A 27,018-nucleotide genomic window follows, 5' to 3' on the forward strand; every position below is an offset into this window, starting at 1 on the left:
TGGATAATGGTCATTTTCTTCTTTGGACTTTTCTGCCTTTTCTTTTGTTTTTTAAATTTCTCCCAAATGAAAATGTAAAGGTCATTTGATACAGTGTGGTAGATTGAATGGTTGGTCCCACCTCTGATGTCACTGGGGCAGCATTATGCACCCACCGTCTTGCCACGTGGCAGGCCCTGGAGTGTAATCCTTGGTCCTCTTCTCTTCTCTATCCATGCACACCCCCTTGGTGATCTCATTCAGTCTCATGGCTTTAAATAACCAGCCTGTCTCCCGACCTCTCTCCTGAACTCCAGACTCATATATCCAACTGCCTTTTAACATTTCCAGTTGAATGTTCTAAGAGGCATCTTAAATTTAACATGTCTAAAACAGAACTCCCAACCCCACGCCTTGTTAAAAAAAAAAAAAAAAAACCCAAACCAAACAAAACAACAAAAACGAAAAAAAACCACAAAAAAACCTGCACCTCTTTCCGTCTTCCCCCCCTTAGTAAACACCAACTCCATGCTTCCAAATGCCCAGGCCAAAACCCCTGGAATCACCTTCAACTCCTTCCTGCCTCATACTCCACACCCAACCTGTCAGGGAATCCTGTTGATTCTCCATCCAAAATATACCCCTAATCTGACCATTTCTCCACACTTCCTCCATAACTATGCTGGTCCCACAACCATCTTTTGCCTATTTTATTGGAAGGCCTCCTAATTTGTTTCCCTCTTTCTGTCTCTGTCCTCTTTCATCCTATTATCAACACAGCAGCCAAAGAAGCCCTGCTAAACCACATAGTAGATGTTACAAAATGGCCCCCAAGTAATCAGGCTTCTTGGTATTCATACCCTTGATATCCGGTCCCCTCCCATGGTGAAACTCAGCTGGCTTTACACCTTGTTTCGAACAATGAAGCAAGATGGAAGTGATCTGTGCTGTTCCTGGACTAGGATTTAAGAGACTTTGCAGTTTCCACTTTTGCTTTCTTGGAATGCTTCCCTGAGACTGCCCTGTAAGAAGCCTGTGTAGCCTAATGGAGGATGAGAGGCTAAGTGGAGGTGAACAAGGGGCCCCAGCCCACAGCCAGACATGAGTGAGGCCAGACTGAATGTCCCAGCCCAGGGAATCGTCTAGATAAAGGCAGCCACTTGAGTGAGCACAGGAGAAACCAGCAGAGAAACTGTACAGCCAATCCACAGAATCACAAAACATAATAGATCATTGTTGTTCTAAGCCACTAAATTTTGGGGGGTTATTTGTTACACAGCAATACATAACTGATACAAGCTGGAAGTCAGATCATTTCATGTCTGTGCTAGACATCCTCTAATGGCTTCCCATTTCACTTAAAGCCAAAGTCATTACATGTACAGGCTCCTACATCCTCACTGCCATTACCTCTGACCTCGTCTCTGCTCTTCTGTGGCTTGCCCCATTCCCACCACATTTCTTCAAACACAACAGCCATGCTTTCCCCGTCGGGCCTTTGCACTTGCTGTTCCCTCTGTGTGGAATGCTCTTCCCTCCACCTCACTTCCTTCAGGTTGCTATTGAAGTGTCACCATCTCAGTGAGGCCTCTCTGACCACCTTGCACTGTACCTGTCCCTCTTCTTGTCCCCTTTCCCTGCTGTTATTCTCCACAGAACTCTTCCACATCTAACATACCACATATTTTACATGTTTATTTTATTACATATATATTTTGCCTGTTTCGTTCAATGTTGTATCCCCAGAGCCTGGAACAGAGCCTGGCACACAGGAGATGCTTGGGAAATACATGATAAGTGAGTGAACATGGCTGCTTATCCAGCCACCTCCCCATGGCCTCGGCTCTGCCACTTGAGGCCTCTGCTCCCTCAGCCCATGACACTCAGCAGGGGTTTGAAGGTGAAGTCTCAACCCCCAGGTTTCTCACCTGTGAGACCGGAAGAGCAGCATGGAACGAGGGACCCATCCAAGGAGGGGGTGACCCATGTACGTGGGGGCTTCATGACCATGTTTTACGTGCCCAGACTCCTCCCCACAATGTCAGATGTCAAGAGGACCCAGATCACAGTGGAGGAGGGGCCCTTGGGACATTATTGTGTCCCAAGATTTTGTTTACCCAAAATGGCCACAGCAATATTTCTACATGCTCTTTCAGGGCATTGTTAGTCCCCATCAAAAGATTGGATCCATTTTCTCTCCGCTCAAACCTGAGCAGAAAGCGGCTGAAGCAAAGAACAGCATTCTGTGGAAGGGAGGGCATAGAAGGCAATACGGCTCCACCTGGCTCTGTCTCAGGATGCTAATCCTCGAAACCCAGTCCCATGTTGTGAGGAAGCCCAGGTCACATGGGAAGGCCACATGGTGTTCCACCAATAGCTCCAGCTAAGCGTCAGCCATAGCCAGCCAGCATCAATCTCTGACAGCCCCCAGCCTATAAGGGTCCAGCCCCCGACTCCCATCCTGCCTGGTGAACCTCAAGTAGAAAAGAAATGTTATCCCCACCTCTCAACCTTGCCCAAAATGCAACTTTGTGAGCAAAATAAATGTTTTTGTTGTTTTAAACCACTGAGTTTCATTACATATCCATGGCACGTACAACGAGCACATAAATTCGTTTAGCTCTTTAAGGAAACCAAGAAGTAAGTACTACCACTCCCATTTTATAGCCGAGAAAATCGAGGCATGGCAGGGTTAAGATCTTGCACTAGCTCACACAGCTAGTAAGAAGCAGGAATGAGGTCCAGGTCTTGCAGACACCTCAGTGCATGCTCACTCCCATCCCCCCATGTCTGCCCCTCCATCTGGACCACAAAGCCCACCCAAGGGGACATTGACAGAGTTTAGCCATGTCTTCCCGCCACCAGGCCAGCAACAGTGGAGCCCCTGCATTGGGTTCAGTCCCTCCTCTGAGTACAAACCCCTTATCCTCTGAAGGACAGCCACTTTGGGAAGAAGGCCAGGGAAGAGGCTATGTGCCAAGACCTGCTGTGTGCGTCTGGATCCCAATTAACTACCGAGAAGTCCACTTCCCCTGCCAAGGGGACTGGAAGGAGGGAAGAGATGGAACACTCTGCTCCTGCAGTTGGGCCATAGGACATGGGCTCTCCCAGGGAAGGCCCAAGACCAGACTTGATATGCTTAGGAAACCTCACTGCCATGAAACATACAGCATGACGTGGCCCCTACTTCAGGAAATTTAGAGACAAACACACGATGCCACCAAAAACACCTCCTTCCTACACAATGCAGCTATAGACACAAAAACACTGGGGAAAAAGCTATATTCAGCTGCAGCCACGTGTGCAGACACAGCCCATACAATTATCTGCATGCCCTGCTACACATGTATGTGCACACGCATGCACAGACATGGATGTAAAACATCACCCATGGACACACTCACACACTGTGCACATACAGAATGCGTATGTTACATGTACATATAATACATGTACATGCAACATACATAGAGCATGGCTATACAGGTACACAAAAATGTGAACACACAAGAGCACACATATCTGCACTCATAGTCACAGACCTGAATATATGCACACTTAGATGCGTACACATACTAGCACACACGACCACATTTCCATGGGCCCTTCCCGAGCAGATCTTGGGGGCCATCTGTCACCCCAAAGAGAACTCACAAAGTGCAGGAAAAACTTCGGTTCCTGGAATCCCATAAATGGAGAATGGAAGAGGCTCAAGTGACTTCCTATTTTGAAGCTCAACATAAGCTAATTCCTCAGCCTCTTGAGATACCCTTTCTGATGTTGACTCTCATAGGTCCCCCAAACCTAATGGCATCCTTCATGCTGGACTGCAGTCAGTTCCCACCCATTGAAGTTTTAGGGGTGATGTCATGTCCCTTGGACTCCAGACTGTGTCCAACTCTCTACTACACCTCCAATTGGATGTGGACCTCCCATCACAAACTGAGAGTACAAAACCAAGCTGTCGATCTTCAAAAAAATCTGCTGCTCTTCCCCATTTTCCTCAGTTAATGGTATCTCCCTCCTTCTAGATGCTCAGGTCAATATCCTAGTACTCTCCCTCGACTCTTATTTCTCACAGATACCAGACTGACTCCATCAGGAAATCCTGATAGCTCTATCTTCAAAATATATCTATAATCCAACCTTCTTACCATCTTTACTGTTGCCACTCTGGTCCGATCCCCACTTCTCACCTGAATTATGGCTGTAGTCTAATTCTTCTCTCTGCTCCTGCCCTTGCCCCTCAAGTCTATTCTCAAGAGAGAAACCAGAGTGATTCTATTAAACATAAATCAATGATGGAACAATAATAGAGAATATCAATAAAACCAAAAGCTGGCAGCAAAATAGACACATCTTTTGTTAAACTGGCTAAGAAGAAAGGAGTGAAACCTCAAATTACTAAAATCAAGAACGAAAGAGGGAATATTATTACCAACCCTACAGAAATTAAAAGGATTATGAGGAAATATTACGAACAAGTGTATGACAACAAGTTAGATAATCCAAATGGAATGTATAGATTTCTAGAAAGACCCAACCTACCAAAACGGACTTAAAAAGAAATAAAAACACTTAATTGACCTATGACAAGTAAATATTGAGTTAGTAACCAAAGTTTCCCACAGACAGAAGCCCAGAACCAGATGGCTTCTCTAATGGATTCTATTATAACAAACATCTAAAGATGGATGGATTAACCCAAGTCCTTCACAAACTCTTCCAAAAAATAGAAGAGGGAAGAAACATTTGTCAATTCACTCTATGAGGCCATTACTCTGATACCAAAATGAGACAAAGACATCACAAAAAATCTACAGACCAATATCCCTTCTGAATATAGATGCAAAAATCCTCCACAAAATATTAGTAAGCCGAATTTAACAACACATAAAAATGATTATACAGTTGTCGGTCAGTGTCTGTGGGGGATTAGTTCCAGGACCCCTAAAAGGTACCAAAATCCGAGGCTGCTCAAGCCCCTTATACTAAATGGTGTAGTATTTGCATGTAACCTATGCACAGCCTCTCAAACACTTCAAATCATGTCCAGATTACTTATAATACCTAATACAATGGAAATGCTATGTAAATAATTGTTCTACTGCATTGTTTAGGGAATCATGACAAGAAAAAAGTCTGTGCATGTTCGGTAGGCCTGACTACATCGTACATGTCAACAACAATGTAACTTTGCTTTTCAAATCTTTTCGATCTGCAATTGGTTGAATTCACAGACAGGAAACCCATGGATACGGAGGGCTGACTGCACAACATGGAGAATTTATCCTGGGAATGCAAGGTTGGTTAAACACAAATATCAATCAATGTAATACCCCATATTGATAGAATAAAAGACAAACCACAAGATCATGCCAAAAGATGCAGAAAATACAAGCTAGCACTCCTCAGCACAAAACCCCGTCTCACTCTCAGTAAAAGCCGATTCCACCTGTTACCCATGAGACCCTCCACGATCCGGCGCCTCATTTCCCTCTCTTCCTTCATTCGCTCCACACTAACCACAGTGTCCTTGCTGTTCCTCAAGCACAGCAGGTACACTCCTACCTCGGGGGCTTTCCAGGTGCTGTTCCCTCTGCCTGGAAAACTGTTCCCCTAAATAGCCATGTAATTCACTTCTTTACCTCCTGTAGGTCTTTACTCAACAACCATCTCCTCGGTGAAGCCTCTCTGGTTACATTACATAAGATTGCAGCCCTCTCCGGCAACCCCACATAATCCCTATATCCCTTCTCCACTCTATTTATTCTAAGTATTTATTATCATCTGAAATATGTACCTTTACTTATGTATCTTGCCTTTTGTCTGTCTCTCCCGACTAGGATGTAAGCTCCCTAAAGACAGAGATATTTGGGTCTATTTTTTATCTGTTGTTATATCCACAGCGTTTTGGCTAGCATGCTACTTTATAAGCACTCAATAAATATTTGTTGAGTCCATAAATGAATGCAAATAGCTGGTCATTTAACCATTCACTCAGGAAGCAGTGATGACCCCCACGCCACCCCAAATGCCTGACACTGTGCTTCAGGCTAGGGTGCTGAGAAAGACTGGAACTAGCCTGGGCCCAGCTGGGAGAGGGGTCAGAGCATAAGCAACCATGACCCACAGAAGACAATGTTGAGGAGCATCGAGGATGGGGAGCAAGAGTCAGGCCTAGCAATCAGGGAAGGCTCCATGGAGAGATGGTGCTCAAGCCAGCCCTTGATGGACCAGAAGGATTCGGGCATACGGAGAAGGGGTGGGAATACAGGAAACAGAGGGAAGACCCAGATGTGGGAAGTATGGGCGTGTCCTGGGAATCAGAAAGGGACCTGCATGGCAAGACGACATGGGGATAAGGCTACAAAGGGTTTCAGGGCAGTTCCTGAGGGACTTTGAAATCCAGGATGATGAGCTTGACTTAGTTCCAGAGGCAACACGGAGCCATGCACGGCTGTGGAACAGGGAAGGTCTGTGGTGTCACTCTGGCAGTGTGGGGAAAACGGATTGTGGTGGGTGAGCACGAAGGTGAGGAGGCCAGGAAGGTGGCTCCCAGGACAGTCCTGGAGAAAGATGGCAAGTCGTGAGCCAGGAAAGGACAGAGGGGACCGAGAGAAGAGAATAGGTTGGAGTGTATAAAGGGTTTTATGGTGGTGTTGGGAGGAGGGGCAGGGAAGGAGCTGGAGCCCGACTCTCAACTCAGAACACCTGAGTGGACCTCAGAAACACAGACAGAGCCATGGAGATGGGGGGTTCTGGTCAGGAGGTCTAGAGGAACCGTACCACTCCTGGAAGGCTGGAGTTCTGGCCGCGGGGACTCAGCATCGCTGGGCATCATGCCAGGGCCAAGCACGAGCCACAGGAAGGAGCAGCTTCCCAGCACTGGAAGATTGATGCATTCTGGCCCTGCCTGCCTTCCTGCCCCTCAGCCCTTCACCCCCCGGGGCAGGCTTAGAGAAGAGTTTCTCCAGCTGGCTTTGTCAACCAAGATGCAATGTCATTTCTAGATGAGCCATCCAGCTCTGGAAATGTGCCAGGCTGTGGGACAGGGGACACAGCTGTGTCCCCAAAATACAGCCAAGGAGCTGCCTCCCAGAGCCAACCAAGACAGTGGCAGAAGCAGAGCTGGCAGGGGGTCCGTGGCCCCAGCCCATTCAGGAACAGGCCTCTGCTGAGGCCTCCATCTGCCCAGGGCCTCAGCCTGCCTGCAAGGTCAAGTCTCTTCAGCCCCCACTAGCTGGAGTTGATGGTCCCTCAGCCAATAAGCATTAAAGCATTTATTGGTGCCCAGTGTATGCAGCCTGCTTCTCTCCCACAGGAGTGGCAAGGGTCAGTGCAGCATAAAGGGCACAGACTTTATAGTCTGCAGGGCTGAGTATGAGTTTGAGTCGTGCTATTTGTGTCGCTATTTCTGGGACTCAGTTTTCCAATCTATCAAGTGGGCATGAAAAAAACCCTTCCCGATGAGGGTGTCATAAAGACCGAATAAGAGCAGGTACAAAACGGAATGCTCACAGGACTTGTCTGCTCTCCAGGGATTTCATCAGGAGCCCTACCAATGCTGAGGACTCAGGTAAGAGGCACCTCAGGTCTGGCACTTAAGAGAGGTACCAGACACACCCTCAGGGCTTAGAGAGAGAAATGGAACCATCTTGTGTTCATTTGTACAGAAGTCTGGAGACTTGGGCTGGGAAGGGTTTATTTGAAGAGTGAGAAAGCTGAGTGAGGGACCTCAGGTGACCCACCCACACACAGGACAATGCCTGCCAGGAAGGAGACTGGCCGTTCTCTCTGGCTGGACACTGGTGAAATGCTGACCATCCTGCACCAGAGCCACTTGAGGGGTGTCCATAAAGGGCGTCATCAGGGCGTCTTGAAGCATTCGGAGAGCATGGCCCCTAAAGCCTAAGGGGAGGCTGAGGGCAGGGGTGCCAGAGGGAGTAGTGTACAGTGTCAGGTGAGGAGAGAAGGCAGGAGTGGGGGCAGCTGCACTTCCTGAGTTCATCCAGGGGGTGAAACAGACACTAGAGAGGAAATAACTTGAGGGTCATGAGAGGGGAGCCCCACAGGGTGCCTGTTGGGAGCCACAGGTACACAGCAAGCGTGTACAACCCCAGAAGAGGAGCAGAGGGGAAGATGTGAGAGGACAGAAAGGACGGTGTTATCCGCATCAAGGAATTGAAAAATGCAAAAGCCACGGCCAGGGGCCCCCAAAACCCAAAAAATGTCCGTAAAAGAGGAGCCAGCCAACATCTGGGCATCTGTCACATGGAGGGCATTGCCAGTCAGCAAAAAACAACTTCAGACACAGGTAATACTTCGCCCATTTTCTGGTCATCCTTCCTGGCCTGCCCAACCCTGGAAGGGTCAGGCTCTCTGGGGAGGGGTGGTACTGGGGACAAGGGACAGAGATGGAACAAGGAGAACCGAACCAACTAGAGCTCCCTCTCTTCCCAATGCAATTTTCTGGGCTTGGATAGAAGTTTTATTTTGGGACTTGCTTTTTAGTTCATGAGAGTGACTGGAAAAGCCATGGGATTTGGTTACAGGTGGAAGACCCATCCGAACTGGTAGAACAATAAAGCTGTTATTAATTTGATTTCTGGGTTCCGTCTGCTCAAGGAACCCCGCAAACCCATGCAGGGGAATCTGTGTCCACAGCAGTGGGTCCCCAAAACCTTGGGACAGGGGAAGGGGAGGGGAAGGGAGGTTGAGCCCATCTGACTGGGGCTAAGCTGGAGCCATCTTCCCAAAATCAGTGACCCCTTCCAACTGGATGACACAGTCAGAATTGGGGCTTTGGGGACCCAGGGACCCTGATGCCCATATGCACGTGTGTATATGTGTCTACAGCCCCACCCATACGCCATGGTGCCTGATGGAACCCAAACATGCTCTGAAGCCCAAGTGGAAATGGTGAATTCTGAGGTGAGCAGAGTAGTCAAAAAGGGTTTCGGAGGAGGTGGCCTTTGATCTGGGTCTTGCAGGAGAAAGATTTCAGGACGCATCTAAGAAAGGAATGGTGCCCTCGGCAGGCAAATGCTGGGAGAAGTGGGAACCTGTCCCTGGTGTAGCCACAGTATGAGGCACATGAAGGGATGGGTGGGATATGGATCTGAAAGACGTGATACTATCACGCTGCCCTCTTTAAAGCAGTGTCTGCCCTGGCTGTGGCCAAGCTGAGCCTCACTTTCCTCATCTGTAACCTGGAAAGAATCACCCTATTTCTTCTTGGACTCACAACATCCTAGGAATAAGTGAGTCCCATGATCTCCAATCAAAGTATTAATCAGGAGCTCAGAGGACACACTTTAGTATCAGAAAGGCTTAGGCTCAAATCCCAGTTTTGCCTCTTCCTACCTGTGTAACTCTCAGTTTACTGATCTGTAAAATGGGAACAATAAGCTTCACCTGAAAGGAGTGCTCCACAGGATGTACATAAAGACCTGGCACAGTGTAAGCCTGTAAGTAGGAGTTTTCTACCCACCCCACCCCACTCCCACGTCCAAAGGGGCCCTCACTTACATAGGAGGCCAGGAGGGTGGTCGGGGCCAGGATGAGAGCCAGGTAGAGGCAGGGGGCTGCGGCAAGCAGGCTGGAGGCACAGATGAGGGGCTCAGCCCGCGAGTTGACTTTCTTGTACCTCCTTGAAGCCTCTGCCCCCAGGACAACTCCAATGATGCCAGTCACAACAGTCAGTGCCCCAAAAATCAGGCTTATGGGAAAGAGCAGAGAAGGGTTGGTCAGCGAGTGGGGTCAGGATAGGGGTCCAGCCACCCGCCCCTGTGCATGATCTGGTACCCACAAGGAATGTGGCTGTGGGCCTCTTCCCTCCCTCCTAACTGGTGCTCCTGGGTCCTTGGGAACCTGATGAGGGACCCACGTACTCTCCCTCCTCTCCCCTCCCCTCCCCAATCTCCTTCCTTGCTTCATCCTGGGGATGCCACTGGCCATGTGGTGATCTACCCAGCACCCCAGTTCCCAGCCTTCCTCAACTCTAGTGATCTTCCCCAACCTCTCACCACCCTACACTGTCCCCCTCAGAAATCTCAATTCTGCAGTCCCACTCTGGCCCCAACCTCCTCGCCTTCTAGCCCCCAGTACTAATGTAAATGGAGGTAAGTGGACATTTATTTACTGAGCTCCTATGATACACTCGGCTCTTATCTAGGCATTTATACACCCTCCTTCCTTGAATCCCTCCTTCTATTCTCTCTGTCTTTGACCACCTCTCAAGCAACCCCCTCCTAACTTCACTACCTTTCCCTCCTATTCCTGCACCCACGCACTTCGCCCCTCTTACACACCCCTCCTTTGCAAACCGGTGCCTCCAGAACAACCTTCTGTGCAAGACCCCAGAGGTGCTGTCGACCACACCCCTGCCTACCCCCTGCCTGAAATTCTCCGCTGGCTCTCAAACACCCACTGGATTTGGTGCCAACTCATTGTGGGGTACACGGGCCTTTATGATCTGACCCTGGCTGACCTCAACTTCCAGCTCCATTCCCCTCTACCCCAAACTAGTTGTTGTCCCCATTTCATACTTTTATCCCTCCATTTGGACACCCTTCACTAGTTTTTCCACCTACTGAACTCCTACTCATCCTTCAAGACCCATCACAAATATCTCCCCTTTGGAGATGTCTTCCCCTGGCACTTAGCTGATTCACATAGCACTTTTGGGTCTCTATCAAGGTCATTACTATTACCTGTGAATTCCTAGAGAATAGAAACAAGGTGTGGTTTACTTTCTTGACTATGCTGGGAGCATGCAGCCTGGACCATAAGAGATGTATGTTGAGCAAATGAGCTCATAGAGCCCTCCCAGAATTCCCAGGTGGACAGATGAGGAAGGTTAAGGTCAAGATTAACCAGCTAATAAGTGACAGAGGCAGGATTTACATATACATCTTCACCTGGTCCATCCTGCTCTCCCAAGCCTCCTATTAAAGGAGCTCAAAGGGCTGCAAAAACTGACCAGTGTGAACTCTGGAAAACACGAATGTAACCAGGACCTTTCCAGCTCCTCAGTGGCCCCCTGTTGGCCTCGGGGCAAGCTACCAGCCAGTACTGTGGGACTGGCCCCTGCTGACCTGTGTAACAGCCCTTTCTTCTCCCTCCCTCACTCCGCACAAATGACTGAGAATTCTCTCAACTCACCTTACACCTTCCAGCTTCCCTGCCTTGCCACGCTGCTCCTTTGGCCTTGAGCGCCATTGCCCCCCACCGACCTTCTCTACCTAGTCAGTATTTCTTTCCAGACCTAAACATTTCCAGCAGTGCATGGGAAAGCCAGGTGCCCTGCTATTACCTCTGTGGCTCCCACCAAAATAGAACACGGCAAATGCAAGACTATGGTTACTGACAAATGGAGTGTCAAAAAATACCTTTCCTCTAAACAATTTCTACGAAATGTCCACAAATGTCCATTCCACAGGCTGAGGACCAGTGGGTTTGTTCCTCGGCCCCACTGTCATGCGGGGCGGCCTGCGGGGTTTCCGGTCCCACTCCCCACATAAGAACGCAGAACGTGGTGAGGCCAAAAAGGAACACCCACAGAGCCATAGATAGGGGAGTCGTCTCATTACAGGCTCGTTGGCCGCTGGGTTGGAGACACAGGAAGCAGGAGCCACAGAATCCGCAATCCACACTCCGCCACACTCGGCGCTTGCTAGCTGCAATCCATGCTTGCTAGCTCAGCCACCATCTTCTTGCTGGTCCCCATTTTTCTCGCTAGCCCCCATTTTCTGCTAGCGTAGCCACGGCAGTTATATTAGTGGCCAATGACTCACTGGTTACAGCTGATGGCCAACTAGCCACAGCTGATGGCCATCCAATCACAGTTGATGGCCATTTACTACCTGAGCCAGCACCTTTCCATGTGAGGCCTAGAGCCTGGAAACTGCACTCCTGGCTCTGTCCCCACACCCACATCCTTGGTTTATAGAATAGAGTATAGAGCCCAGAGAGGGCAGGAGCTTGCCTGGGGTCACACAGCCCCTCATGGGCAGAGCTAGGGCCTCCTGGCCCTCTGCCTACCAGATGAAGTATGTGTGTCCTTAGGCAGCTTAAAGGTGCTCACTGAACCTTTCCAGCCTTCCAAGCTGCGCAAGCCTCCAGCTTAGCCAAGTCAACTGACCCTGAATCCCGGAAGAATGTTATCCACTTCTTAGCCCTTGTCTGAGCTGGCCTTGGCAGGATCTTGAGATCTCTGTGAGACTTAGGATTGATTATTCAGACAGGCAGTGTAGACAGGCCAGACCTCCCCTCAGCCTCTCTAAGCAGAAGGTGTGGCCAGAGGACACACCCAGCCACCAAGTCCTCCCACCCCCACAAAGCCCGCCCAGAATCAGACTCTCAAAGCCAAGAGGGTCTTTAAAGCCCTGCAAGTTCTATGCCAATTCTCTGCACAAAGGTGGCAAGCAGCTGTCCAACTCCTACTACATACCCCCAAGTGGGGAAAGCTCACTACCTCCATACAGCCCCTTCCATCTGGCCAGCTCTGAGTATTGGAAGTTCTCCCTCTGGCCAAGCTGGAATCCTGTATCCTGCAGCTTCCTGCCCCTAACCCACGCTTATCCTGGGGCTTATTCTAACCACGGAGGGTGTATGAATAGCTGAGGTCTGTGCAGACCTCAGCATGGAGACTTTTTACCCGCTCTGTGATAGGCTGAATAATGGCCCCCTACGATGTCTATGTTCTAATCTCTGGAACCTGTGAATGTTACCTGATATGGCAAAATGTGATTACATTAAGGATCTTGAGATGGGGACATTATCCTCCATTACTCAGTGGGTCCTAAATGCAATCACAAGTGTCCTTAGAAGAGGGAAACGGAGGGAGATTTTGAGACAGAAGGAGAGAAGCCATGTGTCTGTGGATATATAACCTGGAGGGACACATCCACAAGCCAAGGAATACCAGCAGCCACCAGAAACTGCAAGAGGCAAGAAAGGTTTCTCTCTCAGAGCCTCAGGAAGGAGTGTGGAAGGACTGCTGAACTTGATTTTGGCCCAGTGAAACCACTTTGGACTTCTGGTCTCCAGAACTAGGAGAAAATAAATTTCTGTTGTTTTAAGCTGCCACATGTGTGGTAAATTGTTATATCAGCCCTCGGATGCAATTACAAATGATCATGTCAGTTTCTCCTGCAGGTTCTGTGAAGATGCAGAGTTAGAGGAAGAGGCTGAAGCTGACAAAAGAGGACGTGACTTGCCCAGGAATACACAGCCAGTTAGTATCTGAGGTGGAATCGCGTCCTGTTTTTCCCCTCACTTTTTAAGCTGCTGTGGGGCTTTTAGGACTCAGTCTTTGCCGCCAGGGAGATAATAATCTAGCAGGGGCACCAAGACAAACATGGCAGTCTCATTCGAGGCCTTAATTCATTCACTCACTGGATGCTTTCCCTGAGCTGAGCACCCACGGTGTGTGTGCCAGGGAGCCACTCCCAGGAGATGGAGAGCTATTCATGTCAATTAACAATCATAGGCAGTCTCCAGAGGCAACAGGACCTGGAGATTAAGAGCACCAGCTTTGGAGTCAGATGAGTCTGAATCCTGGATGTACTACTTGTTCGCTGTGTGATCTTGGACACGTCACCTAACCTCTCTGATCTTCCATCTCCTCGTTTGTAATACAGGAATGATAGGGTTAATTATTATAAAACCTCAGAGGGTTTTTCATGTAAAATATTAGCTTAGGGCCTGAAATAAAGTTAAAGCTTATGAAGTAACGAGACAAGGGAAGGCGGCTACAGGCATTGAGCATAGCTTAGGCAAAGGTACAGAAAAGTGAGAGGGCATGTAACATTCTGGAAACAATATAAAGCTCTCGCTGGGTATCTAGGACTGAGGGAGAAGGAGGTAGATGTGCTGCCATCAGAGACTTCACTCACCGAAGCTCAGGGAACGTGGAGCTTCAGGGGAGAGCTCAGAGCCCTGAGGAACTCTGAAGAGCCCATGGGGTAGGGGCAGGGAGGAGGAGGAGGAGACCGCAGGAGCCTGAAAAGCATCAATCCTAGAGAAGGAGGAAACTAGGATTGAGGGTTTCCAGGAGGAGAAGAAAGCAAGTAAGAAAGGGTTGAGGTGTGTCCTCTCCATCAGGACAGTGAGTCCCTGGAGAATGGGGTGAGGGGCACGGAGAGTGGGGAGGGCTTGCCCTGAGGGCAGAGTGCCTGTATGGCTTTTGCTCTCCACCCCTCCCAGCAGCTTTCCCAGACTCTCAGCACCTGAAATGAGGTAGAGAATAAATGAATACTTGGGTGAAATCCCTAAGCCAGGTAAGTGATGAGGCCTCCCCGTGCCTCAACTTGCCATCTGTAAAGTGGGATGACCTCACACTATGGGTCCCTCTGAAGGAAAGTTTCCTGAGAGTCCCATCACTCACCCCCACTCCCAAGTTCCTTCTGGACCCCCACCCCCCACCCCAGCAGCCCAGAGAGGACAAGGGAGCTGCTCTTGGCAAGCCAAGGCAGCAGGAGCTCAGCTAGAGCTGGAACCAGCCTCCTGCCTGCCAGCTGGGTCCCAAGCTCTGGGGTTTTCACAAAACACCATGTGCCCAGAAAAACTGATTTTGGGGGCTCAGAACCTCCTGATGGCTTCCCCACCAAGAGCCCTCTGACCTGGGCCAGTTGCCAAGGGCTCCCAGAGGCCCCTCACCTGTCGTCACTGTTACATGGCTGCCGGAAGCAGGGAAGCTGCAGCCCATGCACCACACGGGCCTCGAACAGAAACTTGGGGGCCCAGAAGCCCAGAGCTCCAGTCACAAAGGCCAGGGCTGTCACTCCAAGGGTCGACCACACAAAACTCCGGCTGCAAGAGAAAGTGCCCTGGCTGAAGCCGGGAAAGGGCTGGGACTGCAGGGGCCTGTCTGCTCCCTTCCCCCATCTCCTGGGCACTTAGCTTACCTGGGCACTCAGGTGGGCTCCCTGACATTCCCTAAGAAACCTGCACACCCCACCTCTATACTTTTGCTCATGCTTTGCCTTCCTCCCTCTTCTTTGCAGGACCAATTCTCCCCATCCTAAAAGGCCCACATCCAACATCACATTCCCCAGGAAGCTGCCCCTGCTGCCCCCACCTTCCTCTGAGTGCCCTCCACTGGTCCCATAGCTCTGTAACAAAGACAATTGGTTTCTGTCTGTGCCACACATTTCAGTGAGGCCTGGGAGTACAGATGACTCCTGTCTGCCTCCTCAACCATGCCTGGAACAGAAGATGGATGCTCTCCCATGAGGCTCAGAGAGGTGAGTGATCAACTCCCGGCATCCTCCCACCAACCCTGAGAAGCAGGTAAGCCTGGAGAATCATGTCCATTAAATGAACAAGGGAAGTGAGGCTCCAAGTCTCAGGTCACTCAGGGATAAGGCAGTGGCAGAGCCAAGACTGGAGCTCATGCTGCCTCCTTCCCTCCCTCCTTCCCTCCCTCCTAGCCCATATTCTGTCACATCGCCAGGAGAAGGGGGCCTCCTTGGGAGAGAGGGACATCTTAGTTGGCGAGTGGGAGCTCAGAGGAGAAAGAGGGCTGTGAACATTGGACAGTCATGGAGGGCTCCCTGGAGGCAGAGAGGGCAGTCAGTGATACTAAGGCAAACAGTGGGGTTTTCAGTGACAAGCAGGGAAGAGCAGGGACACTCACTTTCTCCCCAGGTATCTGACGTCCTCATACCAGCTGCTTCTTAGGCCCCCCATGGCCAACTTCCCCTGCTTCTCAGCAGCTCCCCGAGGCGGGTCTGGAACCAGCAAGATAAGCAAGACCAAAGCCACGGCTTCCAGGCAGGGCATTATCTGGGAACAAGAGGGCCCGAGAAGCTCAGGGCCACATGCTCCTGCCACCCAGGAGATCCTGGGGGTGACTGAACTCTGTGGTCCAGGCACTTGGGGCTCTCTGTGCACCAGGGGGTGAGGGAGGGCAGCTCATTTCCTGGGCACTGGTTATACAGAGCCTGACATACCAGTTTCTCACCCATGAGAGTACAGCCTCTCTGGGGAGTGGGGTCCCCTGAGGAATTGATTTAATATGTATCTGTTCAGTACAGACACTACCCTATTGGATCAATGAGGTTACCATAGCTGAGAACCGAACCCTGACACATGGGCCCTGAGTACTGAGGACGCACTGCCCCTTTTCCCAGCCCATGCCTCCATCTGCCATGCAGGTCTTGCCTATCCCTTGTCTCATTCATCCTCAGGATTCCATAAGGCAGCATGTACTCCCCCATTTTACAGCTAGGCAATGTGAGTCTCCTAACAAGGAGGTGACTTGCTTCAGGTCACAGAGCTAGCAAACCGAGCAGTCAGGATTTGAACCCAGGGCCACGACTTCCATAGTCCATGTTCTGGACGAGGTCCCAAATGGCTGAAGCTGCCGACCTCTGAGCACCCCCCATGGCACTGGTTACTGTGCCAAGTGGCTAAGGCCACTGGAGGCTGGAAAGTCCCTACCGGCCCAGGGGAAAGCAGAGGGAAGAAAAGGAAACTGGACTCACTCGGAGGGCCCAACGCCAGTTCCCAGTCAGCTCCTTCACAGCCGACCCCAGCACGTAGCCCAGACCACTGCAACAGAAGGGCAAGGGGAATAGGCAATGAAAGCAGGGTGGTGGGCCCAAGGATCCCAGGCCAGCCTGAGCCAGGATGCCCCCAGCACAGCGACTTGGCTCTCTGCAGCTCATACCTCTGTCACTGGGAAAACTGAGCCACGTGACGCCCAGATGTCCACTGCCCTTGGTCAAGTCACCGGTAACCTCTGGCTCCTGGCCCACCCCCAGCCCCACTGTCTCTCTTTATGAGGACCTCCCCCCTTGCCCAAAGCTCAGCCCTGCCTGAGTCAGGTGATTTCAGGAAACCTGGGTCAGAGTTCAAGGCTCTAACTACAAATCCCACTGTGTCCTACCGTGCTGTGGGGTACACTGCCCAGCCCTAATACACTTCCCTGCGTCACTCCCCAGAGCTGCCCCGCCCTGAGCAGGCCACATGGAAGGTCAGAAGGCAGCAGCCCCTGCCCTGTGACTCCAGGAGCAATTCATGGGGTCTACTTCCTACTCGCATGGAGGGAGCATCTTTATTCTCTTTAAACCTCACCACAGCCCATCGGTGTTATTGGCCCCATTTACAGATGGGGAAACTGAGGCTACGAGAGGGAGAGTGACCCAGTAAGGAAAGAGTAGAGTTGGGATCCATATCCTTCTGGGCTTGATGTCTCCCCCCGAGCCCAGCCACTGTTCTGACTCCTTTGGGCCTCAGTTTACCCCCTGGGGAAGTAGATCCAGGGTGATACCAACCTTCCAACAGGAATAAAGATGTAGAAGATGGCCAACACTCGGGTCCGCTGGTCCTTCACGAAGAGGTCGCCCAGGATGGTGGGTGCGATGGTGGAGTAGCTGGCGGTGCCAGTGCCCACGACTCCCCGGGACAGGAAGAAGAGCCAGGAATACTGGGCAAACAGGCACAAGGACCGGGTGAGTTCCAGAAATCACCCACAGGCAGGGGACTCAAGGATTTGTCAGAGGGGCCCAAGGCACCTGGTGACACTTGTCCCCAGGAGAGGAAGAGGGGATCTAGCTAGCTACAGGTACTTTGCTATCCTTCCAGCCCAGTTTCCCCAAATCACACGGGTGCCCCCTGCTGGCGCCTTCAGCGGCCGCCTGATCCCCAAGCCGAGAGATGCCCTTTTCCTAGGCATGGCTTTTATTCACCAGGTCAGTCCCCTCACAGTAGCCGTTACCCCATCCCACCCCCACCCCCAGCACAATCAGCGGAAATGAAGCCACTGGCAGCAGCAGGAGGTGCAAGAGAGGAAGGCTTCTGTTAAGAAAGTCTAACGGGAGTCTTTCAGCCCCGGAAGGCAATCCCCCACCAGCCTGGAGCAGGGGATGGAGCAGAAGCAGCCCACCACCCCCCCAGCTCTGAAGGGACTGGCTCCAAGGAGGAAGCCGGTGGGGGAAGGTCCCAGGGGTCTGTTCAGAGATAAGAGCAACTACCTGGGGGGAGATGAAGGAGCTGGAGAGGCCTGCTCCTGACCAGAGCAGGATCCCAAAGCTCAGCGTGGCTTTGCGGCTGTGTCGGTCGCCCAGGTAGCCAAACACGGGTGCAGACAGCAGCAGGCAGCCGATGAAGGCTGGAGGAGACATGCAAAGGGGAAGTGTGCATCTCCTCACAATGGCAGGTGGGCAGATGGGCCCAGCAGGCCCACAGAAGGGCACCTTGGCAGAGGGTCAAGGCCCAGAGGAGGAAAAGATATGGGGAAGCCCCAACCCCTCCTTGCACAGAGCCCATCGCCCAGAGTCTGGGGGCTGGGCCCCGGCTCAAATACCAGCTCTGCTACTTTCTCACTGGACTGCCTCGGCTTCCTAACTCCACCCACCCCCAGGCTGTATGAAGGTCAGATAGCACGGAACCGGGAGCCTGGCACGGAGCTGCCAGTGTTCAGTGCACACCTGTACCCTATCTTCACGAGAACGCCTGCCCTCTTTGAGCCTGACGCTGGGACTGGTCTGCTTTTGCTGAGGTTGGGAAATGGCAGGACGTATGGGAGCTGCCCTGGGTCTGCTCTGCGCAGAAGAGCACAGTTTAGAACGAAAATAGGGATTCCTGGAGGCTGGAAAAGCGTTGGTTTTCCTAAGTACGTAAAACATTCCCCCCGACACTGTCAGTTGTAGGTGTGCCATTTAAAAAAGTAAACTCTTAGGCAGTGACGACTGGATTCATGATTCTGTTTGCTTTTCTGTGAAGACAAAGCAACTTGCCACGCTTTCGCATGACTACCACAGGGGTAGGTCCCCTCACTGTTTCTGTTCCTTAAATAAATCTGCTTCACTCCAGGAGGAGGATGTGTCAGCTGCTCTGAGTCTGCAGGTGACCAAGGGAAGATCTGGACCCTTCCCTCCATGTCCCACCATCCAAGGGCTTTAGGTTTTGGAGCGCCCCACCCACTGCCTGGGTCTCCATTCGTGGAGCACAGCTGATTGACATTTCCTGAGCTCAGTGACTGGCCAATTCATCCCAGCTCAGGTTCCAGCCCCTCCCACTCCTCTAGTATAGGGTTGAGCCCCATGCAATTGAGGAACTGAGGCCAGTTTTGACCTACGAAAATGACACTTTAATGTGGTTCGACCTAATACTCCACAGAGAATGGTCTTTGGTGTCAATAGCATTTGTAATTGTAATAGCTACTGCCAAAATAGGCCTCCAAAAAGGCTGTATCGATTTACACTTGCATAGAAGCACCTGCCAGTACCCTTGTGACACTTGAGAGGATCGATCACTTTATTTTTGTTCATCCAATGGTTGAGGAAAGACCATCGGCATCTCGCTCATGTTTTAATCTGCGTCGTCCGAGTCCCAGTGAAACTGAACATCCTCTGCCCATTTTTCTACTGGGCCCTTTGTTATGTGGAAATAATTTCTCCCAGTCTTTTAGCTTTGTTTTAAAATTTTGAAATGTAAATTCTGAGACTAAACTACCTACCTGGGCTCACATCCTGACTCCATCAGCTTCCTGACTGTGACCGGGGTGGGGGTGGGGGGCAAATTCCTTAACTCTCCCAGTCTCCTTTCCTCAACTATACAATGAGACACTAACAGTACTTGCCTCATAAGACTAAATAAACTAAAGCATATGAACAGCAGTGACTCGCTTTATGTAAATGCCTAATAAATGTTACCTATCATTATTACTAATTGCATTTACAGTTTCAATCACCATCATGGAAGAGTTTAGCCTTGATGTAGTCAAGTTTATAATCTTCCTCTAGGGAGGTTGTTTCGTGTCTTGTTAATGCACACCTTTTTAACCCAAAGGTTATAAAAAATATTTTCCCAACCCTTCCAATATTTTTATGAGATTACAGGACATAAACACTTTAAACCAGCAGACGTCCTGGTATAGAGAGACCTGCCCTCCAGGGGAAAGCAGGCACTCCTTCCTTCCTTCCTAGCATCTCCAAATTCATATTTCTGTGACAAGGTGGGAGTAATTAAGGAGCATGGAGCGAAGAGAAGGACTCTAGGCAGCTTCCTGGATTTGAATCCCAGCTCTGTCACTCATCAGCTGTGCGACTTTCAGCAAGCCCCAAAGCCAGTCTGAGCCTCAGGTTCGGCATTCTTAAAATGGGCATAATAACAATAATAATAATAATAATAATAATAATAATAATACCTGACTCATGGGATTGCCGTGAAGATTAAGTGAGTTAATATTATAAAGCACTTAGAATCACATGCCTGGCATGTGATAAGGACCACATCAGTGTTAGTTTTAAATGTTATTATTAATCAATTAACTAACACCAGAAGCCTCTCTCCCATTGGGGTGAAGGGTGGGGTCCTAACCACTGCTTCCTCCCCACCCATCCTCTATCTCATTTTTATAGCTTGACCAAGCCCTCTCTTAGTCATCAGTTTCCTCCATTCTGCAGCCCTGTGGACAGAGAGTAGGGTGGGTCCTTGGGCCGTTGCATTGTGGCTCAGGAAGGTGAAAAGACTCACCTGAGGTCACCAGAGACAAGCCCGGTCATCAGGCCTTCAGCTCCACTGCCCTTCCCACACACCTTTTGGGCTGCTTCTCCAGAGATGACCCTTCCCTTTACCCACTCCCAAAACCACACACTCCCACACACATCCCCACAACACGCTCACACATACACATATACATGTTCGAAATCTCCCCTCACCCTTCCCACCACCCTACCCCGCTTCCCTCTCCCGTACATGAAGCAGGGCCTGGTTCACAACATCCAGGCCTCACCTTTCCTTGGCCTATAGCTTAATAATATATCATCGCCCTGCCGGCTTGAGTTCGGAATGACCCGTCCCACCCAGTTCTCTGTTTTAAAAAATGACCCTGAAACTTATGATCAATACCTTAGGCTTATTGATCACAAGATCAATGGTCTAGCATTCTTTCCAGGCTACTCCCATCATTGTTCCTGGATTGCTGATGCCACCAAAGAGCCACATTGCCAGAGGGAAGGCTTCGTGCAGACCCCCGGAACCTTTACGTACCTTTAGAGAAACGCCCAGATTTTCTCAGGTCTGAGAACGTGAAGGCAGTTTTTGGAGGCGTTCACCGCTGCCTTCGCAGACCACCAGTGCTCTGATAATAAACGCTCATTCGATGACCCAACAACTCCTGTGTGGGTCTATCGGCTGAGCGGCGCAGGTAGCACAAGACCCGGGCTCTGGTTTCAGACACACAAACTCCTTTGTCCATGGCACTCACGAATCAGGCACCTTGTAGTAATAATCAGGTTCACCCAGGGAAGGAAAATGTTGACTCAACTACCATTATCTGTTTTATCTAGAAGGTTGTGGGCATTGAATGGAGATGGTTTCACGTTGGCTACAGTTATGACTGGAAGAGCAGCCCCAGCAGTTGGCCTCAGCCCGGAGAGGAGCAAGTGGAAGACCCATGGTCTAAAAGTAGGGCTCTGCTAACTCTTTAGCTTGATGCTTCTTAAAGAAGTTTATAGAACTATGCACCCCTTCATGCATTTTCAGATGACATTTTTATCATAAATTTAAATAGTTACAAAGAATGTGATTTCTCTTGGGGCTGCAGATGGAATATATTCAGTTTACGGGAAATGCCCGCCATAGAGTCTAATAAGCAAATCCAGTCCTTATTGGCCAAATCAATCAGACAAATCAGACTGGTTGTCTTTAAGAAAGACATTAAAATATTGGCTTATTAAATCATGGATATAAATGTGCTGACACCCATTCTAAATCGTAGATACATATCAGACTGTCACACCCCAGGGGACAGCTAGATAAGGGTTGGCGCCTTGCCATGGGTTTGTGTCCTGGAAACAAATATCCCCACTGGATTTCTACGGACACTCTTGTCTGCTCTGCTCCCAGGGAGTCCCCAGCTAAAGCCACGCATCCACAAGGGGTCCCTCTGTCTGGCACCCTGGAGGTTTTTACACCACAGGGCGATGTACCATAGTAAAACTCAGTATAGGGGAGAGGTGTACTTCCCTGCTTATAATGGTACATGCGTGATGTTAAAAGGGAGGTAAGAAAGGAGAACTAGAGGCCTTTCTCAGGCAGATACATTTTAGGAAAGAAACACACTGGCTTGAGGATCTCTCAAATGGGTTCTCTCAAAGCTCTGCTCATCTAGCTCCTGGAAAGTTTTTATGTCTCCGCTGGGGTCCCCTTACCCCCAGTTCGAGGGCCTTGTTCTAAAGTGTTGAGATAGTGGACTATTAGGAGGAGGTGCCACACATGTGCTAGATACTGGCCAGGTGTGTGCTCACACGTGTATTCTGTGTTGTGGTAGTGTGTGCACACATATGGGTGTGCGTGTATGTGCTTGTGTGTCACCATCCAGGCACCCATGGGGGGAAAGTCTGTGCCTCATGACCCCCTTGTAATAGGACATGTGACTGCTCCCCACTGCTGGACTGTAGGCCCGTGTGGGCCCAGACCCCACCTGATCCCATGTTGGGGGGCAGGTATCTCTGTCTGTCTGTGTCCTGGCAGTCAGAGTTTTCAAGTCCAAGAAAAATCGGCACAAGAAGAAAACCGGCATCAGGTTTTCTCAACCCCATCCAATTTCTAGTACCCAGATGAGCTCAACAAATGTAAAGTGGTGAGGGACCAACTCCACAGTCATGATCGGAAGCTTAGGAGACCTTTCCAGCCCCAGCTCCTTCTGCTCTGTCCGCAGCATGCACACTCAAACCGGAAGGGGCTGTCCAAGCACGAGGTCTCAGCCCATGTCATCTCCTTCTCCTACCCAGACTGTCCCTCCCACCCACCGCCACCATCCTCAGTGCCCCTTCCTCTGCCAGGGGACTTAGTGGGGCTCAGTCTGGCCCCATTGCCCAGCAGCTAAAGCTGGTCACAGAACGGGATCCACCAAAAGACCCCACACCAGCATGAGCTCGGGGCCCCAGTTCCAGGCCTGGGACTTGCTCCTTACCTGTCTGAAGCAAACCAGCATGGCTGTCACTTATCTGAAAAAACTTCTGTACATCCAGCAGCACTCCTGTGGACAGACAGACAGCACTCAGGAAATGGGAAGTAGCTCACTGTAAAAACAACTACCCCCTCATTTGGGACTGGGCCACAGCTGAAGAGCACAGCATAGGGCGTGGCACCGGGCCCACGCTTTTCTCCCCCACTCCCCCACACATATACAATCTCTCTCTCTCTCTCTCTCTCTCTCTCTCTCTCTCTCTCTCTCTCTGTCTCTGTCTCTCTCTCTCTCTCTCTCTCTCTCTCTCTCTCTCTCTCTCTCTCTCTCTTTCTCTCTGATGGGCAGCAGGCACACAGAGAAATACTCATGAAACTCACGCAGAAACACACACCCCAAAGGCACCGACTTAGGTACACACATTCATACACAGCATACACTCCCAGGCAGACATCGTCATGCGCGCACACACACACGTAGATCCACATATATACAGACAGACAGGAATGCCTAGAGAAATATACTCACAGAGGCACAGATATACATACGAGCACACACAGGAGACTGCATTCACAGGGGTGTAAGCCCAGCCTCATACACCCGGACATACACACACGTATACACTGAGATATACACATAAAGACACACCCACAGGCAGGCACGCGTATGCTTATGTTCGGGGCTGCCCTTCACATCATAATCAAAGTGACTGGCAGCTCCCTGTTGCTGCACAGAGCACAGCCATTCACTTAGACTACAGGGTAAATGGAAGACCCCGGGATTCTGCAACACAGTGTCTTCGCTCATGGGCAAACTCCAGATATTCAGGCACGCATGAGCATTCACATGCAAAGGCATATGTGTCCTGGCATGCACACGTGCACACACGAACATGTTCTTCCCGAGGCGTGAGCATACAGACATGAGAGTGCACATGAGAGTTTCAGAGACAGGTCCCACATAGTGCTGACCTTCGTCCCACCTCCCTGAGAGGGGCAGGCTCTTGTTCCTCACCAGCTAGGTCTCTGAAGCCCCTCCCAGATCTTGCGAAGCCATAAGCAACGTACAGTGGGCACTCAGCCTAATGCAGAGAGAGGAAGCAGGCCCCCAGACAGCAGGCTCTGTTCCCTGAAATTCCTTCAGCCCCTTGGTGTATTTCAGAAGCGTTAATCAGGGTGTGAGGCACCTGCGTATCTGAGCTATACAGTTCTGGCCTCATCATTATTCAAAAGAACCATCATCATTGTCATTGAATTATGAGATAGCTGAGAGCAAGGCCCTGAGCTGGACATTAGCAGCTATTTCCCTAAGAAGTAGGGGGGGGGGGTCTATCATTGTCCCCATTATACAGATGAGAAAACAGAGGCTCCAGCCAGCCACAGTTGTACAGCTGGCAATGGGAGCTGGGACTACAATCCCAGCCAAAGGGAGCCAGCTCTGCCACCCAGTGTCACAGAAGGGAGCAGAAGCCCCCTGGGGCCCTGCAGAAATGCCCACACAGTAGGGAAGAAAGTCCCCTATCCACACTTCCAAGACTTGCCAGCAGGTCAGGAAAAATCAAAGAATAAGTGAAACGAAGTAAGAGATTTTTGTTTCGATGTTTGCTTTGGGCCCAACTGGCCACAGCATCCGGGCACCCCAACATATACGTCTTCCTTCCCTTTTAATATGTTTTAATTACACAAATAAGACATATTCATTGGGGAGAAAAATAGACAAGCAGATAAGCAAAGTAAATAGCTAAACAAAAATTCTCTCTAATCACACTCATCGTCCATGTTTAGGAATGGGGACTCACCCCCTTGTTAGGTCTGTTCCTGGGCTCCTCCCAGCCTGTGGTGCTCCAGGGGCTTGGGCCCTGCCTCGTTTTCTACCTTGAAGCTGTCACTCTGGCCTCCCAAAGAGCTGCTTCCCACAGGAGAATTCTAGTTGCCAGGAGACTTGCCTGTGTTCTCAGCTTGGTTTCACTTCTCTAGGCCTCCTCCATCCCAATAACAGCCTTGCTTCACACACAGCCAGAGGAAGTCCCAACAGGGAAGGGGCCTCAGGCAGCAGGGTCTAACGGCCGAACCAAAGTGGAGGCGAGAACAGGCACCCCGGCCTGTGGGGCTCAAAGAGCTCTGTCCGCATGACCGTCTGCGACCTGCCCATCCCTTCTTCGTGCCCGCATCCCACACTCCAGCTCAGGACCCATGAGCTTTGGCCTAATGCATTGCACTAGCCTCTAACTGATCTCTCTATTACGCTTTGCCTCCATCAGGGCCTCCAATCTGATTATAGTTCCCCAACTTAAAAACATTTTCCATGGCTCCGCATGGCTTCAGCAGAAAGTCCAAGCTCCTAGCCTGACACCCAAGAAGCCCACGATCTGGCCCCAAACCCCCTTTGAGAATGATGCTGTGCTTTCTCCCGCCTCACCATACCAGATTAGAGCATGCACTTTTGCCCCACGTGCCCTAGCTCATGCTGACCCCGCTCTCTGAATGCCCTCGCCTCACCCCCATTCCCCACCTTGCCAATGTTCTCAGCCTTCAAGATCCAAACCAGATACCCCCTCTTCTGTGAATTCTACCAGAACCCTCAGTCATTGGTTCTGGGACTGCTCAGCGGATGTTCACTCCACTCTATCCTGTATTAGAGCGTCTCATACATGTGTTCTGTGTCCCTCAGAGCTCCTCAAAGATAGACACTTTGAGGACTTTGAGGGGGGCTGGGCCGTCTGCAACCTCTGAGTCCCACACATTCCACAGCTGCTCTCTGGTGTGCCAAGCTGGTAGCTGATGATTCAATGTCCTGGCCTCAGGGACGCCCAGCAGGTACAGGTGCCCCCTCTGAACTCCCCAGGCCAGTTGGTACCTCCCTCATCTGGCTGCATTCCGTTGCCTTCGGAGTCTTACTAATGAGCTTCTCCCTCTGCTCAATGAGATGGTCACTCCCGAGTTCAGGAGCTACAAGACTGACATCCCCTCCCCTGGGTTCCCAAGGCCCCCCCAGAGGGTACTGCCTATATTCAGGGCTCAGTCGATCTTGAATGAATCAGTGATAACGAGAGAAAAGAAGGTTGAATCTTGAATGAATGAATGAATGAATGAGTGACAAGAAGACAGAGCAGGTTGAGCCCTGGGGCCTACAGGAAGGAAGGAAGAATGTGCAAGGTTTGCATGCAGCCTGCGGTCCCAGAAACACCGAGCAAGCTACTTCTTGCTTGGGAGCTGGGCCAGGCTGCCCTGTCCTCCACAAGCTCACTTCTGGGTCCCACCCTGAAACCCCAGGCCTTTGCCTGAAGGCCCAGTCCTCCCTGCTGTCCTCACACCCGCCCACCATAGCGCTCCCACACCTGTGTGCACACTCTTAGTTTAGGGCTGGACTGGGAACCGAATTGCTCCTCCCGCATTCAGGCACGAGGGCATCAGGGACATGCTCCACAAGCAGAAAGAGAGCTGGTCAGAAGGCCCCCATGGCTACGCAGTGCTGGCTGGTGGCCAGGCAGCCAGGGGGTTGATGAGTAGGGGCTGCCCAATGCCTGCCCCTTCCTCACCTGCAATGATGAACCAATTCATGTAGTTCAGGAGGTTGATGTAGCAAAGCACAGCAGCAGCCACGTAAGCTCTCCAGCGGGGCAGGTTCCAGGGGGCGGGCGTGGTGGGAGAGGGGCACTGACCTGAGCCTGAGTTCCCAGAGTGCCCACCTGACCCCAGGGGCCAGCCCTGAGGCCCCTCTGGCGCAGGGTCCCGGCTCTCCACGGACATGCCCCCGACCTTGTCAGCCTGCAGCTCCCGTCTGGGAGGGGTATGGCAGCGAAGACCCAGCAGCTCTGCACCCAGTCACTTCCTGTGGGCTCCGAGCCTCCCAACCTCAAAGCAGTTGCCCTAACTGCTGAGCATCTTATCACAGGTTCCTGCTGAGCCCACCGCAGACTCGCTGGTGAGATTTCACCATCCCCAGCCTCCAAGGCCTGCCAGAGGGGAAGAGGGCTCCTGCCCCCTCAACCCGAGGTGACTAGACACTATGAGCCCCTTGATCGAGCCTGCGACTGTGCTGGTTTCTGTGAGGAAGAGAAGCTTCTCGGAATAGGAAATGAGATGGGTCTCCCAGAGTCCTGCTTACTGTGA

At 50.9% G+C, this 27,018-nt stretch overlaps 1 protein-coding gene across 1 annotated transcript in view; it reads right to left on the minus strand.

Moving 5' to 3' along the window:
- Positions 1-26,655, minus strand: part of SPNS3 (SPNS lysolipid transporter 3, sphingosine-1-phosphate (putative)) — a gene marked incomplete at both ends in the record, with an annotated part of 41,549 nt that extends 14,894 nt beyond the window's left edge. Inside the window, 8 exons of the mRNA XM_081028473.1 lie at positions 9,511-9,700; positions 14,644-14,796; positions 15,623-15,771; positions 16,473-16,539; positions 17,265-17,416; positions 17,964-18,100; positions 22,913-22,978; positions 26,445-26,655. Of these exons, the coding sequence (XP_080884599.1) occupies positions 9,511-9,700; positions 14,644-14,796; positions 15,623-15,771; positions 16,473-16,539; positions 17,265-17,416; positions 17,964-18,100; positions 22,913-22,978; positions 26,445-26,655 (1,125 nt within the window). The remainder of the gene's footprint in view (positions 1-9,510; positions 9,701-14,643; positions 14,797-15,622; positions 15,772-16,472; positions 16,540-17,264; positions 17,417-17,963; positions 18,101-22,912; positions 22,979-26,444) is intronic.
- Between the last annotated feature and the right edge of the window lie 363 nt (positions 26,656-27,018).

Source organism: Rhinolophus hipposideros (genome assembly GCF_964194185.1).
Source record: "Rhinolophus hipposideros genome assembly, chromosome: 20".
Lineage (NCBI taxonomy): Eukaryota > Metazoa > Chordata > Mammalia > Chiroptera > Rhinolophidae > Rhinolophus > Rhinolophus hipposideros.